An 18,094-nucleotide genomic window follows, 5' to 3' on the forward strand; every position below is an offset into this window, starting at 1 on the left:
TACTAAAAATACAAAAAAATTAGCTGGGTATGGTGGTGAGTGCCTGTAGTCCCAGCTACTCAGGATGCTGAGACATGAGAATCACTTGAACCCAGGAGGCAGAGGCTGCTGTGAGCCGAGATTGTGCCACTGCTATCCGGCCTGGGCGAAAGAGAGACTTTGTCTCAAAAAGAGTATAAGCTTCAAAAATCAGAGATCTATATGTAAAAAAGAAACTATAGGCCGGGCGCGGTGGCTCAAGCCTGTAATCCCAGCACTTTGGGAGGCCGAGACGGGCGGATCACGAGGTCAGGAGATCGAGACCATCCTGGCTAACACGGTGAAACCCCGTCTCTACTAAGAAATACAAAAAACTAGCCGGGCGAGGTGGCGGGCGCCTGTAGTCCCAGCTACTCGGGAGGCTGAGGCCGGAGAATGGCGTGAACCCGGGAGGCGGAGCTTGCAGTGAGCTGAGATCCGGCCACTGCACTCCAGCCTGGGCTACAGAGCGAGACTCCGTCTCAAAAAAAAAAAAAAAAAAAAAAAAGAAACTATATTAAGTGCCAAACGAGCCCCAGGCACCGTGGCTCACGCCTGTAATCCCAGTGCTTTGGAAAGCGAAGGTGGGTGGATCATCTGAAGTCAGGAGTTTGAGACCAGCCTGACCAACATGATGAAACCCCATCTCTACTAAAAATACAAAAAATTAGCCAGGGGTGGTGGTGGGCGCCTGTAATCCCAGCTACTCAGGGGGCTGAGGCAGGGGAATCTCTTGAACCCAGGAGGCAGAGGTTGCAGTGAGCCGAGATCATGCCACTGCACTTCAGCCTGGGCAACAAGAGTGAAACTCTGTCTCAAAAAATAAAGTACCAAATGAAAACATCACAAAACTTTGCTATAATCCAGCCTATAGAAAGCCTTATGCAAAGGCTCAGAATGCAGATGTAATTTTAAAAACTACATAAAATATTTTTTTGTGGTTAAAAAACACATAAATGTATCTTCTTGACAGTTTTTAAGTATGCATTACAGTACTGGTAACTGTATGCCTGTTATTGTACAGCAGATCTCTAGAACTTCTTCATCTTGTGTGACTGAAATTCCATACCTGTTGAACAACAACTCATTTTCCCCTCCTCTCAGCCTCCAGCAACCACCATTCTACCTTCCTGCTTCTGTGAATTTGAGTATGTCATATAACTGAAATCATGCAGTATTTGTCTTTTTGTGATTGGCTTATTTTATTCTACACAGTGTCCTCAGGGTTCATCCATGTTGTGGCAGATGATGGGATTTCCTTATTTTTTAAGGCTGAATAATATTTCTTTGTATGTATATACCATGTTTTACTTATCTCTTCCACCACAGTGGGGATTTTGTTGCTTCCACATCTTAGTTATTATGAATAATGCTGCAGTGAATATGAGTACAAATATTTCTTTGAGATCCTGTTTTCGGTTCATTTGGAGATATATCCAGAAGTGGAATTGCTGGATCGTATGGTAAATCTATTTTTTTAATCTTTGAGGAAACTCCGTACTATTTTCCATAGAAGCTATATTGTTTTACAGTCCCACCAGTGGTGCACAAGCATTCCAATTTCTCCAAATCCTCTTCAACACGTATTTTCTGATTTTTTGATATAGAAAAAATTCTAATGGATGTAAGTAAGGTATGGCCGTTCTAGTGGCTGTGAAGTAGTACCTCATTGTGGTTTTGATTTTCATTTCCTTGAAGAAAGTGATGTTGAGCATCTTTTCATATGATTGCTGGTTATTTATCTTCTCTGGAGAAATGTCTATTCAAGTCCTTTGCCCATTTAAAACATTGGGTTAATTTTTTTTTGTTACTAGGTTATAGAAGGTCTTTATTTTGGATATTAATACCCTACCCAATATATGGTTTGTAAATACTTTCTCCCATTTCGCAGGTTATCTTTTTATTCTGTTGATTGTTTCTCTGATGAGCAGAAGTTTTTAAGTTTAATGTAGTCTTATTTGCCTATTTTTGCTCTTATTGCCTGTGTTTTTGGTGTCACATTCAATAAATTGTTGTCAAATCCAATGTCATGAAGCTTTTCCCCTCTATTTTCTTCTAGGAGTTTTAGTTTATGGCCTTACTGGTTAGGTCTTTAATCTATTTTGAGTCAATTTTTGTATATCATGTTAAATAAGGGCCCATTTTTCATTCTTTTGCATGTGGTTATTCGGTTTTCCTAACACATTTGTTGAAGAGACTATCCTTTTCCCATTGTGTAGTTTTGGCACCTTTGTTGAAAATCATTTGACCTTCTATGTGAGGATGTATTCCTGGGCTCTCTATTGTTCTGTTGGTCTTTATGTCGGTCTTTATGCTAGTACCAAACTATTTTGAATACTGGAGCTTTGTAATTATATTTTTTTTAAACAGGGACAGAATCTCACTGTGTTTCCCAGGCTGGTCTTGAACTCCTGGGCTCAAGCAATCCTCCCCACTCAGCCTCCCAAAGTGTTGGGATTACTTGTGTAAACCACCATGCCCATCCTGTAATAGTTTTGAAATAAGGAAATATAGGCCGGGCGTGGTGGCTCATGCCTGTAATCCCAGCACTTTGGGAGGCCAAGACAGGTGGATCACTTGAGGTCAGGAGTTCAAGATCAGCCTGACCAACATGGTGAAACCCTGTCTCTACTAAAAATACAAAAATTAGCCAGGCGTGGTGGCAGGCACCTCTAATCCCAGCTACTCAGGAGGCTGAGGCAAGAGAATTGCTTGAACACAGGAGGCAGAGGTTGCAGTGAGCCGAGACTATGCCACTGTACTCCAGCCTGGGCAACAGAGTGAGACTCTGTCTCAAAAAAAAAAAAAAAAAAAAAAAAAAATATATATATATATATACACACACACACACACACACACACACACACACACACACACACACACACAAATTAGCTGGACGTGGTGGCACATGCCCATAGTCCCAGCTACTTGGGAGGCTGAGGCAGGAGGATCACTTGAACCGGGAGGCAGAGGTTGCAGTGAGCCGAGACCGCACCATTACACTCTAGCCTGGGCGACAGACCGAGACTCCATTTCAAAAAAAAGAAATATAAAGACTTCAGCTTTGTGCTTCTTTTTAAAGATTATTTTGGCTATTTGGAATCTTTTGAGATTCCGTGTAAAAAGTTTAGAATTGTTTTTTCTATCTCTGGAAAAAAATGCCGTTGGGATATTGATAGGGATTCCATTGAATCTTTAAAATGCTTTGGATAGTAACAACATTTTCACAATATAAAGTCTTCCAGTCCATGAACACAGGATCTCTTTCCTATGTCTTCTTTAATTTCTTTCAGAGATGTTTTACAGTTTTTAATGGACAAGTTTTTCACCTCCTCAGTTAAGTCTATTCCTAAGTATTTTGTTCTTTTTGATGTTATTATAAATGGCATTATTTTCTTAATTTTCTTTTCAGGTAATTCATTGTTAGTGCATAGAAACACAACTTTTTTTTTTTTTTTTTAAGAAACAGGGTCTCCTTCTGTTGCCCAGGCTGGAGTGCAGCAGTGTAATCATAGCTCACTGTAGCCTCGACCTCCCGGGCTCAAGTGATCCTCCTTTTCAGTTTTTCTGAAAGAGTTTGAGAAAGATTTGCATTAATTCTTATTTAAATGTTTGATAGAATTCTCCAGTGAGGCTGTCAGGTCCTGGGCTTTTCTTTGTTGGAGAGTTTTCAGTTACTGATTCAATTTCCTTACTAATTACAGATCTGTTGAGATTTTCTGTTTTTTCATGATTCAGTCTTGGTAGGTTTATGTTTCTAGGAATTTATCCAATTTTTTGTAGATTATCCAATTTGTTGGCAGGTATGATTCCTAGTAGTCTTTCTTTTTCTTTTTTCTTTTCTTTTCTTTTCTTTTTTTTTTTGAGAAAGGTCTCTGTCATCTAGGCTAGAGTGCAGTGGCACGATTATGGCTCACTACAGCTTCAGTTCTCCCACCTCAACCCCCGACCCCCAGCCCTGGGTATCTGGTACTACACGAACAGACACGCCCATGGCCAGCTAATTTTTGTGTTTTTTGTAGAGACAAGGTGTTGCCATGTTGCCCAGGCTGGTCTTGACCTTCTGGGCTCAAGTGATCTGCCCACCTCGGCCTCCCAAAGTGCTGAGATTACAGGCATCAGCCCCTGTACCCAGCCCATAGTCTGTTATAATTCCTTTTATTTCTGAGGCATCCAGTTGTAATGTCTCTTATTTCTTATTTTAGTTATTTGAATCTTCTTTCTTTTTTTTCTCAAGAAAGCTGAGGATTTGTCAATTTTGTTGATCTTTTCAAAAAAGCAACTCATTTGTTGATTTTGCCCCCATTTCTCTGTTCTCTATTTCATTTAATTCTACTCTAATCTTTATTATTTCTTTTCTTTTTTTTTTTTTTTTTTGAGACGGAGCCTTACTCTGTTGCCCAGGCTGGAGTGCAGTGGCACGATATCAGCTCACTACAACTCCCACCTCCTGGGTTCAAGCAGTTCTTCTGCCTTAGTCTCCTGAGTAGCTGGGATTACAGGTGTGCACCACCACACCTGGCTAATTTTTGTATTTTTAGTGGAGCGGGGTTTTACTCTGTTGTTGACCAGGCTGGTCTGGAACTCCTGGCCTCAGATGATCCACCTGCCTTGGCCTCCCAAAGTGCTGAGATTACGGGTATGAGCCACCACGCCCAGCACCTTCTGCTAATTTTGGATTTAGTTTGTTCTTTTTTTAGTTCCTTATGGTGTAGTTTGGTTGTTGATTTGAGAACTTAATTCTATAATAATTTTTAAAAACCCATCTTCTGCATAGTTTGAAAAAAGCCATAAACAATGTCAAAAAAACAGATGCCATACTGGAAGAAAATATTTTTTTCTTTCTTTCTTTCTTTCTTTCTTTCTTTCTTTCTTTCTTTCTTTCTTTCTTTCTTTCTTTCTTTCTTTCTTCCTTCCTTCCTTCCTTCCTTCCTTCCTTCCTTCCTTCCTTCCTTTCTTTCTTTCTTCCTTTCTTTCTTTCTTCCTTTCTTTCTTTCTTTCTTTCCTTTCTTTCCTTTCTTTCCTTTCTTTTCTTTCTTTTCTTTCTTTTCTTTCTTTTCTTTCGTGTCACTCTGTTGCCCAGGCTGGAGTGCAGGTACTGCAGTCATGGCTCAGGCAGCCTTGACCTCCTGTGCTCAAGTGGTCCTCTTGCCTCAGCCTCCTGAATAGCTGGGCCTATAGGCACATGCTACCACATGGCTAATTTTTTATTTTTTGTAGAGGTAGTGTTTTATTATGTCGCCCAGGCTGGTCTCGTACTCTTGGGCTCATGCATTCCTCCCATTTTGGCCTCCCCAAATGCTTGGATTACAGGTATGAGTCATCACACCTGGCCCGAAAATATAATATAAGGAAAAACAAACAGAGAAGGCTGATAGAAAAAATGGCCAAATGACATGAACATTTACTTCACTTAAAAACAGACAACATAAAATGGCCCTTAAGTCCTCTATAAAAATGTTTAATCTCATTAATGATCAAGGAAGCACAAATTAAAACTATACTAGGATATGAATTCTTAGCTGTCAAGTTGGCAGCAATCAAAAAGCTAGACAACACACTCTGAAGGTTAGGCGGTGAGGAAGTAGGTACACCTGTACATTGCTAGTAGTAATGCAGTGTGGTAAAAACTGTTTTGGGAGAGGAATTTTTCAAGATGTGACAAAATTTAACACATATTTGCTTTTTTATTTAGAATTCTCTCTTGTCAGAATTTACTCTGAAGGTAAGCTCTGATTAGTGTAAAAATATATTTGCAGAAGGCTATTTGTTGCATTATTTTAGGTGCAAAATATTAGAAACATCTACATGCCCAGACATAGGATAATAGTTAAATAAACTGTGTACAGTAGAGTGCTATACAGCTGTAAAAAAGAATGAAGAAAGCTGATAGCTGATAGAGAATGATTTCCAGGGTATATTGTTAAGTGGAAAAGCAAAGTGCAAAAAAATACAATATGCTTACTTTTGTGTATGAAAGACAGGGAAATGAAAAGATATACATGTCTGCTTATTTTTGTAAAAAATAGTAAATATGTATGTATCTACTACCTATAGCAAAGGTAGGTGGGATTGGGGCAGAAGTGATTGTTCGGGTAGTAATACTTCTTTAAGCTAACTTTTTGGTATAGTTTTGACTTTTGGAACATGTTAAATTTTAATCAGCAAGATTGGGAAAGACTTACAGAATATAAACAAAAAAATGATGAACCTAACTATGTGAACTGTGTAACCACATCAAAGCAGGAAAGGATGAGAACTAACTCAAACAGTTTTTGACCATGATACTTTAACTATATGTCCTCAGTCTAAAGACCAAAAGGACTACAAATAAATACTGAACACTAGTTAGAAGATTTATTTTTCATATTGACATAAGATAGTAATTTTTGGCTGCGTGCAATGGCTCACGCCTGTAATGCCAGCACTTTGGGAGACTCAGGCGGGTGGATTGCTTGAGCCTAGGAACTTGAGAGCAACCTGGGCAACACAGTAAATCTCCATCTCTACCAAAAATACAAAAAATTAGCTGGGTGTGCACCTGTGGTCCCAGCTACTCACACGAGTTTGAGGTGAGAGAATTGCTTGAGCCCGGGATGTGGAGGTTGCAGTGAGTTGAGATCATGCTGCTGCACTCCAGCCTGGGTGACAGAGTGAGACCCTATCTCAAAATAAAAAACAAACAGTTTTTAAAATGTACTTCCTGTGTATGGTAGGATTGAGAAATGAGTAAAATATATTGATAATATTGTGAACCAGGTTTCATCCTATTAGAGAAGGGAATTATAAGTGAAAAGAGGGAAAATTAGAATGATGTTGAATTGGAAATGGAGGTATTAATATGAACTCATCATTTTAAATATAGTTAGTAACAGATGTAGTTTTATGTGTATGAATTTCTTGATCCACCAAAAGGGCTTAGAAAAGATTTCCCAGGCCGGGTGCGGTGGCTCAAGCCTGTAATCCCAGCACTTTGGGAGGCCGAGACAGGCGGATCACGAGGTCAGGAGATCGAGACCATCCTGGCTAACACGGTGAAACCCCGTCTCTACTAAAAAAATACAAAAATCTAGCCGGGCGAGGTGGCAGGCGCCTGTAGTCCCAGCTACTCGGGAGGCTGAGGCAGGAGGATGGCATAAACCCGGGAGGTGGAGCTTGCAGTGAGCCGAGATCCGGCCACTGCACTCCAGCCTGGGCAACAGAGCAAGACTCTGTCTCAAAAAAAAAAAAAAAAAGAGAAAAGATTCCCCAATAGCACTGAGTACCCCTGCTTCTAAGATCTTGGTTTTTTTTTGTTTTTTTTTGTTTTTTTTTTTTTTTTTTTTTGAGACGGAGTCTCGCTGTGTCGCCCAGGCTGGAGTGCAGTGGCCGGATCTCAGCTCACTGCAAGCTCTGCCTCCTAGGTTTTTACGCCATTCTCCTGCCTCAGCCTCCCGAGTAGCCGGGACTACAGGCGCCCGCCACCTCGCCTGGCTAGTTTTTTGTATTTTTTAGTAGAGACGGGGTTTCACCGTGTTAGCCAGGATGGTCTCGAACTCCTGACCTCGTGATCCGCCCGTCTCGGCCTCCCAAAGTGCTGGGATTACAGGCTTGAGCCACCGCGCCCGGCCTAAGATCTTGGTTTTTAAATACCATTCATTCTTCACTAAAAGGAGCCACGTTTCCTTGAAGAAAGGTATAATTCTAGGTCTGGAGCGGGAAAAGTACCTCAGGAGCATGAAATATCTTATGTCATAAAACAGCTGCTCAAAATGATGGAACTGTGCCTAAAGGACATAAGAACCAGCATGAAGGGACTCCTGTTGGCCAAATCTGCAAAAATATGAGCATCAAAATAATGATAGTAACAGAATAGTCATGGAATAAAATGAAAATCAGTGGGCTCATTTTGATATAAATAACTAGGGGAGAAAGGAAAGCTTTTTTTCTTTTTTTTTTTTTTGAGGTGGAGTCTCACTCTTTCACCCAGGCTGGAGTGCAGTGGTACAGTCTTGGCTCACTGTAACCTCTGCTTCCCAGGTTAAAGCAGTTCTTGTGCCTCAGCCTCCCAAGTAGCTGGGACTACAGGCATGTGCCACCATGCTCAGCTAATTTTTGTATTTTCAGTGGAGACGGGGTTTTGCCATGTTGGCCAGGCTGGTTTCGAACTCCTGTCCTCAGGTGATCTACCCTCCTCAGCCTCCCAAAGTGCTGGGATTACAGGCATGAGTCACCGTGCTGGCCTGGAAAGCTTTTTCTTATAATACATACCAACTAATAAATATAGAAGAAATGGTGAAGCTATAAAATTATCGTATTGTAATATAGTAGTTGATTCCGTGCACACTTCAGCATCACATATACTAAAATTGGAATGATACAAGGAAGATTAACATGACCCCTGAGCAAGGATGACACACAGACTCATGAAATGTTCCATTAAAAATAAAAAATATTTTTCAAAAAATGGTGGGCACAGTGGCTCACACCTGTAATCCTATTCACTTTTGGATGCCAAGGCAGGAGAATCCCTTGAGCCCAGGAGTTTGAGATCAGCCTAGGCAACATAGGGAGACCCCATCTCTATTAAAAAAAAAAAAATTGATTCCAGCAAGAATTATCAATGGGTGCTAAAACTAGTGAGTTGAAAGGTTGACAAAGTATGTAACATTTACATAGTCTCAAAAGTATCCTCCCATGAATTACTTATTAATTGCAAAGGGAAGAATGGTAAGTTTACAGTGAGTTTATTTGGCAGATACCATATTCACCACACTAACCAACTTTGCAATTCAAGTTATATTACCATAATGGAGCGAGACACCTCCTGACATCATGTTTTGAGAAAGACATTATTTCTGGCTGGGCATGGTGACTCATGCCTATAATCCCAGTGCAGCATTTTGGGGGCTGAAGCAGGAGGATTCCTTGAGACTGGTAGTTGGAGACCAGCCTGGGCAATGTAATGAGACCCCATCTTTACCAAAAAAAAGAAGAAGACAACAAATTATTTCTATGGTATTTCTGCCAAAATGTATAACCTGAAACTAATTATAAGGAAATATCAAGCCAAAATTAAAGAACATTTTACAAAATAACTAGTCTGTACAAAAAATATCAAGATAATAAAAGAAAAAGTAAGGCTGAGAAACAGTCCTGGATTATAAGAGAATCAAGAGATAGGACAACTAAGTAGGATTTCCTCCAGTAGATCCCAGATCAGGAAAAAAGGTGGGAGGAAAACCTATAGAGGACATTATTGGGACAATAGACTATTTTGGAATATGGTTTGTGGGTTAGATAATAGTTTGTATCAGTGTTGAATTTCTGTATTTTGGCTGAGCTCATTGACTCAAACCTGTAATTCCAGCACTTTAGGAGGCTGAGGCAGGTGGATCGTTGGAGCCCAGTTCAAGACCAACCCTGGGCAATATACGTAGCAATAACTTATCTCAAGAAAACAAAACAAAACAACAACAACAACAAAAAAAAAAAAAACAAGAATTTCTGGGGTTTCTTGTTTTGTTTTTTTGAGACGGAGTCTTGCCCTGTCATCCAGACTGGAGTGCAGTGGTGTGATCTCGGCTCACTGCAAGCTCCACCTCCTGGGTTCAAGTGATTCTTCTGTCTCAGCCTCCTGAGTAGCTGGGATTACAGGTGCATGCCACCATGCCTGGCTAATTTCTGTATTTTTAGTAGAGACAGGGTTTTACCATGTTGGCCAGGCTGGTCTCGAATTCCTGACTTCAAGTTATCTGCCCACTTAGGCCTCCCAAAGTGCTGGGATTACAGGTGTGAGCCGTTGCACCAGGCCAGTTTTTCTGGATTTTGAATAATGTCCTGGGGTTTTATAAGACAAAGTTCCTTATTTTTAGGAAATAAGTTTGAAACATTTCTGGAAAAAGAAGTATATGTACTTTGATCTCAGCAGTTATTGGAATTAAGTCCAAGAAAATAGACATGTTCTAAGGTGAAAATACTGAATTATTCTTTCTATGAATAGTTACAAAAATTGGAAATAACCCAGTATCTGATAATAAGGAGTTGTATAAGTAAATCATGGCACATTCATGCAGTGGAATACTATGCAGCCCTTAAAACTTTTGTCATTGGTCTGTATTTACACAGTGAGATGTTTCTAGTTGTATTAGTGGAGGTTTTTTGGTTGCAAGAAACAGAGCCTGGCGAGGTGCAGTGGCTCACACCTATAATCCCAGCACTTTAGGAGGCCGATGCGGGTGGATCACAAGGTCAGGAGTTCGAGATCAGCCTGACCAACATGGTGAAACCCTGTCTCTCCTAAAAATACAAAAATTAGCCAGGCATGGTGGCGCATACCTGTAGTCCCAGCTACTTGGGTGGCTGAGGCAGGAGAATGCTTGAACCCAGGAGGCAGAGGTTGCAGTGAGCTGAGGTTGCGCCACTGCCCTCCAGCCTGGGCAACAGAGCGACACTCCGTCTCAAAAGAAAAGAAATAGGCCAACTTACATAGGCTACCTTAAATAGCTGAGGTAGGTCATAGAAACAAATCAACATTTGAGAAACCCCTAGAAAGGATAGATAACTCTGGAAATCTCAGCCTTGAAGTTTAAAACCTTCCTTCTTTCTAGGGCATTGTCGCATTGTCATTAAAGTGATTCAATTTTAGGACCTGCAGTTTCCTGATTCAGAGTTTAAATTCAAAAACAAACAAACAAAAAGACCTCATTGTTTAGCTCTTATAAGGGGTATATTTACTTTACAGAGAAGTATGGAAGGATAGTTTGTGTGTGGATTAGGCCCATTCCTAGACAAAAGGAAACTTTTTTGTGACTTAGGAAGCTACCTCAGCTGTTATCTACCTCAGTAAGATTTTGTAAGAGGTTTTGTTTGTTTGTTTGTTTTTTAAAGCAGAATACAATACTGTATACAGTATGATTTAATTTTGTGGAACTACAGAGTGAGCTTTGGGGTGGGGGTAGAAAATGGAGAGTTTTCTTTGGATGTGTTAATTTTGAGATTCCTATTAAACATTCAAGTAGAGAGCTGAAATTTTTTGTGCCCAAAGTGGCAAACAAGTAACATCTGCCCTTATGTTTTTCTAGATCAAAATCAATCCTTCTCTTCCTGTGGCATAGAACTGAGGGGTCTCAACAAAGTTTTCTTTCAGACAGTTAAGAAAATCCTAAGCTTCTTTTCTTGAAAAATAATGAGTGTTCTCCAGGCACCTGCACAGCACTCATTCCATTTGAGGCAGGATTTCCTGCCTGGCACAGATGCATGTTAGACTCAGTATTCTGTCCCCACCCACCTCCCCACATCTCTGTCAACTCTTTGTCTGGTATGTTAAGCAGTCACACATCATCCTGGACTTCATTTTCCTCCTCCATAAAATTATCCTTGGCTTCTTTTATTTTTGTTTTTGATTTTTATTTCTAATTGGTCTTAATCAAATTATAAATAAAAATCACCTGAACATTCCCTTTACCTTTTTTTTTTTTAAAACAATTGAGACAGTGATAGTTCAGCTCACAGTGGTAAACACATTTAAGAGCCGGAAGCTGATAAATGCAAATGTTTAATTTTTCAGATATCCACACAGAAGCAGTTCAGGCTGCACTGGCAAAGCATAAAGAACAGAAGATGGCTTTGCCCATGCCAACCAAAAGGCGATCCACATTTGTTCAGTCTCCTGCAGATGCCTGCACGCCTCCTGGTAGGTTTATCAGAACTTTTTCTCTCTGACAGGTACTACCTTGATGTTCCTGAAATAAGTTCTGCTTTTTCTTTTCTGAGGTAAGAACCAGAATCTTCTCCCCACCATTACAGGAATATAAGAGAACACTCTGAGGTGGCAGATTTTGCTTGTCATCTCATAACACACAAAAAGATGCCTTAAGAGTAAAACTATTCAAAACAAAACAAAAAACTTTCCTTCTGAATTTCCAGTCTTTTTTTTGGCTGTAATCTCCAAACTTTTGTAGTCATAAATACAGGCCAAAGCTTAGGCCAAAATCCTGCTGTGTTAAATAGCCACTTTCATTGTCACCAAAAATATTACCTGTAGTCATATATTTAATTCATTCATACTCCTGAACCAAATGCTTCATCTCTGCAGCAGGCATGAGAATAGTTGGACTTGGGACAAAAGTTTTTATGTCATTAATGATTATGGAAGAGCAATCATGCAAAGTTGTAATGGACCTGCAAAATGTATATAAGTGTGTTTATGTGTATGTGTTAATGTATTTTGTACACATTTATATATTTTTTAAGAATCTACTTTTTATAACGGGGTCATGAGATCAGTGGGAACTAGGTATCTTCATCCCATCCCTGTTCACCAGACTTGAATCCTTATGCACCCTAAGGTAAATTTAAGAGTTATAACTTCATATTTGAGGAATAACTGGAAACAACCTAAGTTGTCTTGTCTGTCCATAATCTTTCCCAGAGTTTTTAAAAACCTTTAAAAAAAATTTTTTTTATACTTCTCTAGTGGAAGCTCAAAAAAAAAAATTTTTTTTAAATCAAATCCCAGACAAGATCTTGATACAGGCCTTTGAGACTAAACATAGTAAATCTATTTCAGAGCCTCAATATAGTGTCTCTCTTTCTACTTTCATGTTACTGGTAATGAAATCTTTGAGAACAAATTTCCCCATACTTTTTTGGCCTAAACTACTTACTACGTCTTTGGGGAGATTCCTAGGTTGCCTTGTGGTTGACTTTGATTTACAGCTGTCAAGTTGTTGAGCTGTTCATACTGATCCTATTCCCTGATCCAGATTAGTATTAATAGTTTTCTTCTCGGTTTTGGCTAACTTCTCAGAGCATTTGGGTATGCTGTGGGCTCATTAACTGTGTGTGCTTTTTTTCTTCACATCTGTGGTGTCAATATGTTTGAAAGAGAAATAGCTCTGTGGCTTCAAGTGTTTCTCAAAATGTAGCACAGGATACCTCTAGCCGGCTATCACCGTAAGACAGTTTGTGTCTATAACGGTGCATACCTCAAACCTACTCGTTGAAAATCTTGGATGGTTTCCCTTCCACATTAGTACAGCACAAGTTGGGTCCTCGTGGACAAAGAGGGCTCTCAGTTTAGTAGCTATTCCTTTTTGGCAGATTACACTGCAGTGTGGCTGAGGGTTCAGTTGTAATAAATGGCAAAGGGTAGGGAGCAGCATGACATGTAGTTCTTGGAAATAATCCCCTCCAAAGCTGTATCAAAGATATGCAGTTTCAGAGTAAATAGGCTGCCCTTATGGCTTTGGGTGAAATGTGAGAGTGCAGCAAAGGACCTTGAGAGTGTTCAGGAGTGGAAACCTTTTTTGTCCCCTTTTACAAAAGTCACTGCCTGAGGGGAATTCACCAGCTCTAGAAACAAACCGCAGCTGTTCATTGCTGAATGAGACTGTAGTCCTTTCAAATTCGCTATAGGCCTCTGTGTTTCTAGATACTAATGTTCTCCTCTATCTGCAGCCTTGAAGTTGTGGCCTAATGTTCTCGATCATACTATGTGTTTTATACATAATAATTTCATGATTCCAAAGATACAGTCCTTTCTCCTAAGACTTGTATTCAGCAGAACAGAGTAATAAAAAGGTTCTGTACCCATTTATCTCCTGTTCTGGGGATGTCTGGATAGTATCTGAGAAGCCTTCATGTGCTGTGAGGGACATCTGTGTTGTCAAATAGAAGAGGAATTCTCTCACAACACGGGGAAACATTGAGTGCACCCTGCATAGTGATTTCTCACACAGCCCCCACATAGGGTATCTTGATGCTGTCATGCAACAATTACACACATGCCTAAGACAAATACTTTGCTCTAGTGAGGAAATGTGGGAAGAACTCTTATCATAAGTTTTCCATTAGCCCCTTTCATTTTAGGGAGTAGAATTTGCTGTTCCCACAATTAGGGATCGACTCCATTCTCTCCAAGATCTTAGGAGCTACCAATTGGCTGTTTCCAATGCCTATTGTAGTTTAATCCTACATCAGTATCTCCCAGAACTTGTTACAGCCTAACCCAGCGATGTGGAATAGGTTTTATCTCACATATGTACTCTGATAGCCACGGAAACACTGAAGCTTAGAAGAATGCCGAGGCTGTGTTCAAGGGAAGGGAGGAGGAAGAAAATTTACATTAATCATTGCCATTAAAGGCTTTAAAAAAAAAAATCAGCTTCTGGCCAGCTCCCAAAGTGACCTAAAGCCAGGTGTGGTGGCTCTTGCCTATAATCCCAGCACTGTAGGAGGCTGAGGCGGGCAGATCAGGAGGTCAGGAGTTCGAGATCAGCCTGACCAACATGGTGAAACCCCGTCTCTGCTAAAAATACAAAAATTAGCTGGGTGTGGTGGTGTGTTCCTGTAGTCCCAGCTACTCAGGAGGCTGAGGCAGGGGAATCATTTGAACCCGGGAGGCAGAGGTCGCAGTGAGCCGAGATCACGCCATTGCACTCCAGCCTAGGTGACAGAGCGAGACTCCATCTCAAACAAAAGTGACCTAAAAACAGTGTGGTGCCGGGCACGGTGGCTCATGCCTGTAGTCCCAGCACTTTGGGAGGCCAAGGCAGGTGGATCACGAGGTCAGGAGATCGAGACCATCCTGGCTAACACCGTGAAAAGATGTCTCTACTAAAAATACAAAAAATTAGCTGGGCGTGGTGGCGGCATCTGTAGTCCTAGCTACTCGGGAGGCTATGGCAGGAGAATGGCGTGAACCCAGGAGACAGAGCTTGCAGTGAGCCGAGACCATGCCACTGCACTCTAGCCTGGGCGACAGAGCCAGAGTCCGTCTCATAAATAAATAAATAAATAAATCAGTTGTGGCCAGGTGTGTTGGCTCATACCTGTAATCTCCACACTTTGGGAGGCTGAGGTGGGAGGATTGCTTGAGCCTAGGACGAGACCAGCCTGTGCAATATAGTGAGACCCCATCTCTACAAAAAATTAAAAAGTTAGCCAGCTGTGGTAGTGCATGTCTGTGGTTCCAGCTACTTGAGAGGCTGAGGTGGGAGGGTCGCTTGATCCCCAGAGGTCGAGGCTGCAGTGAGCTGAGATCAATCCACCATACTCCAATCTGGGAGATAGAGTGAGACCCCATTTCTTAAAACAAACAAACAAACAAACAAAAAGTTGTGCCACTCTTGCAGGGAAAAATTAGCCTAACATTTTACAGGATTTAGTTGCATCTTTCTTTGTACACTGCCTGAGATGTTACAGCATACATCATAAAGCACATCTTGGGTCAAGGCTCTCACTCTGCACTTGCTGTCCTGTATGCACCTGGTTTCTGGGATAACTTCTAGAGTGCACCAGCCAGTTAGCTTCTTTGGGAGGCACTCAACACATAACTGTTTGAATTACTGAATTGATGAAAATTTAGAGCTGCTCTTTTTGAAGGATTTAACAAAAAGGATTAAGGAGAAAAATATGTTAGAAATTTTGGCTTTATTTATAGTATATAGTCTGGAAAATATGGTAAATAGTTGGCATAGGAAATAATTTGTCTTTTGTTCACAAATCACTCTCAAATGATAAGATGTCAGTCACCCTAAAATTTGCTTATTGATTAATTTCTATCTTGTGGATTAGAACATTTGATTTCTCTAAATTGGTAACAATCTATGGTTCTTTTCTGAAAAAGGCTTGTGGCCTTTTTCAGAGTCTTTTAGACTGCTTGAATTACTGCCATCCAGTTCCCTTTATGTGCTGAAATCATTTACTAATGTCATGAGGCAATTACCTCAGCTCTTTCTTTGTAGGGGTTCTTTGTGTAATGCTATTACTCATTCATACGGAAAAGCACAATGCAAAAACTACAGCATATATTTTTTCCCTCTAAGCTTTTTCTGCACCCTTGTGGACTTACCCTTTGCTGCATTCTGAGAGTGCACAGATGACCAAATAGACCACATAATGACCCTAAAGCACAGTAAGCTATTTCAACTGGCTTAAATTTAGAAGTCTGTCTCACACAGGGCTCCGCTTGAGAGTAGCTAGAGTAACTCATAGGGCCAGAAGACAAGGAGAATTTCCTTTCCTTTTTTTTTTTTTTTGACACAGTCTCTGTCACCCAGGCTGCAGTATAGTGGCTCAGTCACAATTCACTGCAGTCTCAACCTCCCAGGCTCAAGCAGTCCTCCCACCTTAGCCTTTCTAGTAGCTGGAACTGCAGGTGCATATTGCCACATCCGGCTAATATTTTTATTTTTTGTAGAGATGGAGATGGGGTCTCACTATGTTGCTCAGGCTGGCCTCAAACTCCTGGGCTCAAAAGATCTCCCACATCAGCCTCCCAAAGTGTTGGATTATAGGCATGAGCCACCACACCCTGCTCTGTATTTCTGTATGTGAAAATGATACCCAGGAACATACTGGAATATTATCCTTTTAACCTACTTTAATAATGCTTCATGGAATTATAGTACATTATGGTATGCAAAGGACTTTCACATACTAATGACTGCCCTGTGTCATTTGTTTCTCATAAATTCTCTGTAAAGTAGGAAGGGCAGATTTAGCGATAAGGAAATAAGCAGGTTCATAGTCGCTAAGTAATTTGCCCCAGGTCAGATAGCAATTAAGTGTCAGACTCAAAATCTTCTTGGTTGTGTTCATTTTTCCACTAAAGTGTCACGTTTATTTAGAAAATTCTTTTTACTTTATAGCCTATAATCCCAACACTTTGGGAGGCTGAGGCCCAAGGATCCTTTCAGCCCAGGAGTTTGAGACCAGCCTGGGCAACATAGCAAGAGATCTCATCTCTACAAATGATTTTTTTTAATTCCTTCATAGTACTAAATAAAATAAAATTTTAAAAAGTTAGCAGGGCATGATAGTGTGTGCCTGTGGTTCTAGCCACTCAGGAGGCTGAGGTGGGAGAATCACTTGAGTCAAGGCTACAGTGAACCATAATCACAGCACTGTACTCCAGCCTGGGTGACAGAGTGAGACCTCAACTAAAAAAAAAAAAAAAAAAAAAAAAAAAAATCCTCTTTCCCTAAAAGACACTCATGTATATGCATGGTACTGGAATGAGTATTTTTATAACCAAATTAAATAACTGTTGCCTTCCGAATGCTTATAGTCCTAAATATATGTCAGTCAGTTAATTTGAACTTAGAATACCTGCTGATTTACCAGGTTGGGGAGTCTTCCCTAAATATTCTAATTTTAACCTAAACCACAGAGTAAACAAAGTTGGCAAATCAGACCTCCATAATAAATGTGCTCTAATTAATACAGTCGGATCATTTTAATAGTGTATTTTATGATTGGTGTGGGGTATGACCAGTGGTCCACAATTGCTTGGGAGACTAGTGAATATCCAATGTTCTTTAAGCCAAAGTACAGTAAAAACCCACTGTATCCGGCTGAATTTGTTTCAATGCCTGACTGTAAAATTTAAGGTTTGCTGATAAGAGTAATGTTATGGTTACCATTTATTGCATGCCCTCAGTCTACCAAAGGGCTAGGTGCTTAACATATATTTTTTTCATTTTTAGTTAATAGTCTTCTACCCCATTTTGTAGATGAGAAAACAGGTTTAGAGAGACTCAATAACTTGCCCAGACTTCTGTTTTTAGACACATAGTCAATTAGATAACCTGAAAATTCCTAGAAAGATAGGGGAAAGATAATGTTCTTTTACAAATGCTGTGTAAAAGGTAACCATCTTTTTTTTAAATGTATACAAGAGCAAGGGAGAATGATGAACACTGAAAATCAGAATGATGAGGTGGTGCTTACTTCTGCTGGGCTGTGGGGAGGAGAATCAGTAAACCAGGGACCTTAATTTTAACTATAATAATAAAATCTTGGGCCTGTCTAAGGTTGCAAGCTGGAATTAAGATCCCTGGGGGGACTTGCATCTTTAGCTGTTGGGTGAATTAGAAAAAAGGAACCTGTCAAAAAAGCTTGCCTGAGGCCAGGCACGGTGGCTCACACCTGTAATCCCAGCACTTGGGGAGGCTGAGGCAGGTGGATCCCGAGGTCAGGAGATCAAGACCATCCTGACTAACACGCTGAAACCCCGTCTCTACTAAATAATACAAAAAATTAGCCAGGCATGGTGGCAGGCGCCTGTAGTCCCAGCTACTCGGGAGGCTGA

At 40.5% G+C, this 18,094-nt stretch overlaps 1 protein-coding gene, 1 long non-coding RNA gene and 1 other non-coding gene across 6 annotated transcripts in view; all 3 read left to right on the forward strand.

The window, feature by feature from the left end:
* The window catches only part of DIP2B (disco interacting protein 2 homolog B), a 269,702-nt gene that overhangs the window by 151,400 nt on the left and 100,208 nt on the right, over positions 1-18,094 (forward strand). For all 4 annotated transcript variants that reach the window (XR_013401070.1, XM_077954195.1, XM_015151712.3 and 1 more), the window contains exon 4: positions 11,567-11,692. Coding sequence is in view for 3 of the 4 variants with exons in the window: in XM_077954195.1 (XP_077810321.1) it covers positions 11,567-11,692 (126 nt within the window). In the remaining variant the exon portion in view is untranslated. The remainder of the gene's footprint in view (positions 1-11,566; positions 11,693-18,094) is intronic.
* On the forward strand, positions 3,460-8,598 carry LOC144332890 (uncharacterized). The gene is made up of 3 exons (XR_013401089.1): positions 3,460-4,495; positions 5,176-5,331; positions 7,607-8,598. It is a non-coding gene; the product is annotated as an uncharacterized LOC144332890 (long non-coding RNA).
* LOC114671127 (U6 spliceosomal RNA) lies at positions 8,337-8,443 on the forward strand. The gene has a single exon (XR_003721023.2). It is a non-coding gene; the product is annotated as a U6 spliceosomal RNA (small nuclear RNA).

The sequence above is a fragment of the Macaca mulatta genome, chromosome 11 (genome assembly GCF_049350105.2).
Source record: "Macaca mulatta isolate MMU2019108-1 chromosome 11, T2T-MMU8v2.0, whole genome shotgun sequence".
NCBI classification, from domain to species: Eukaryota; Metazoa; Chordata; class Mammalia; order Primates; family Cercopithecidae; genus Macaca; species Macaca mulatta.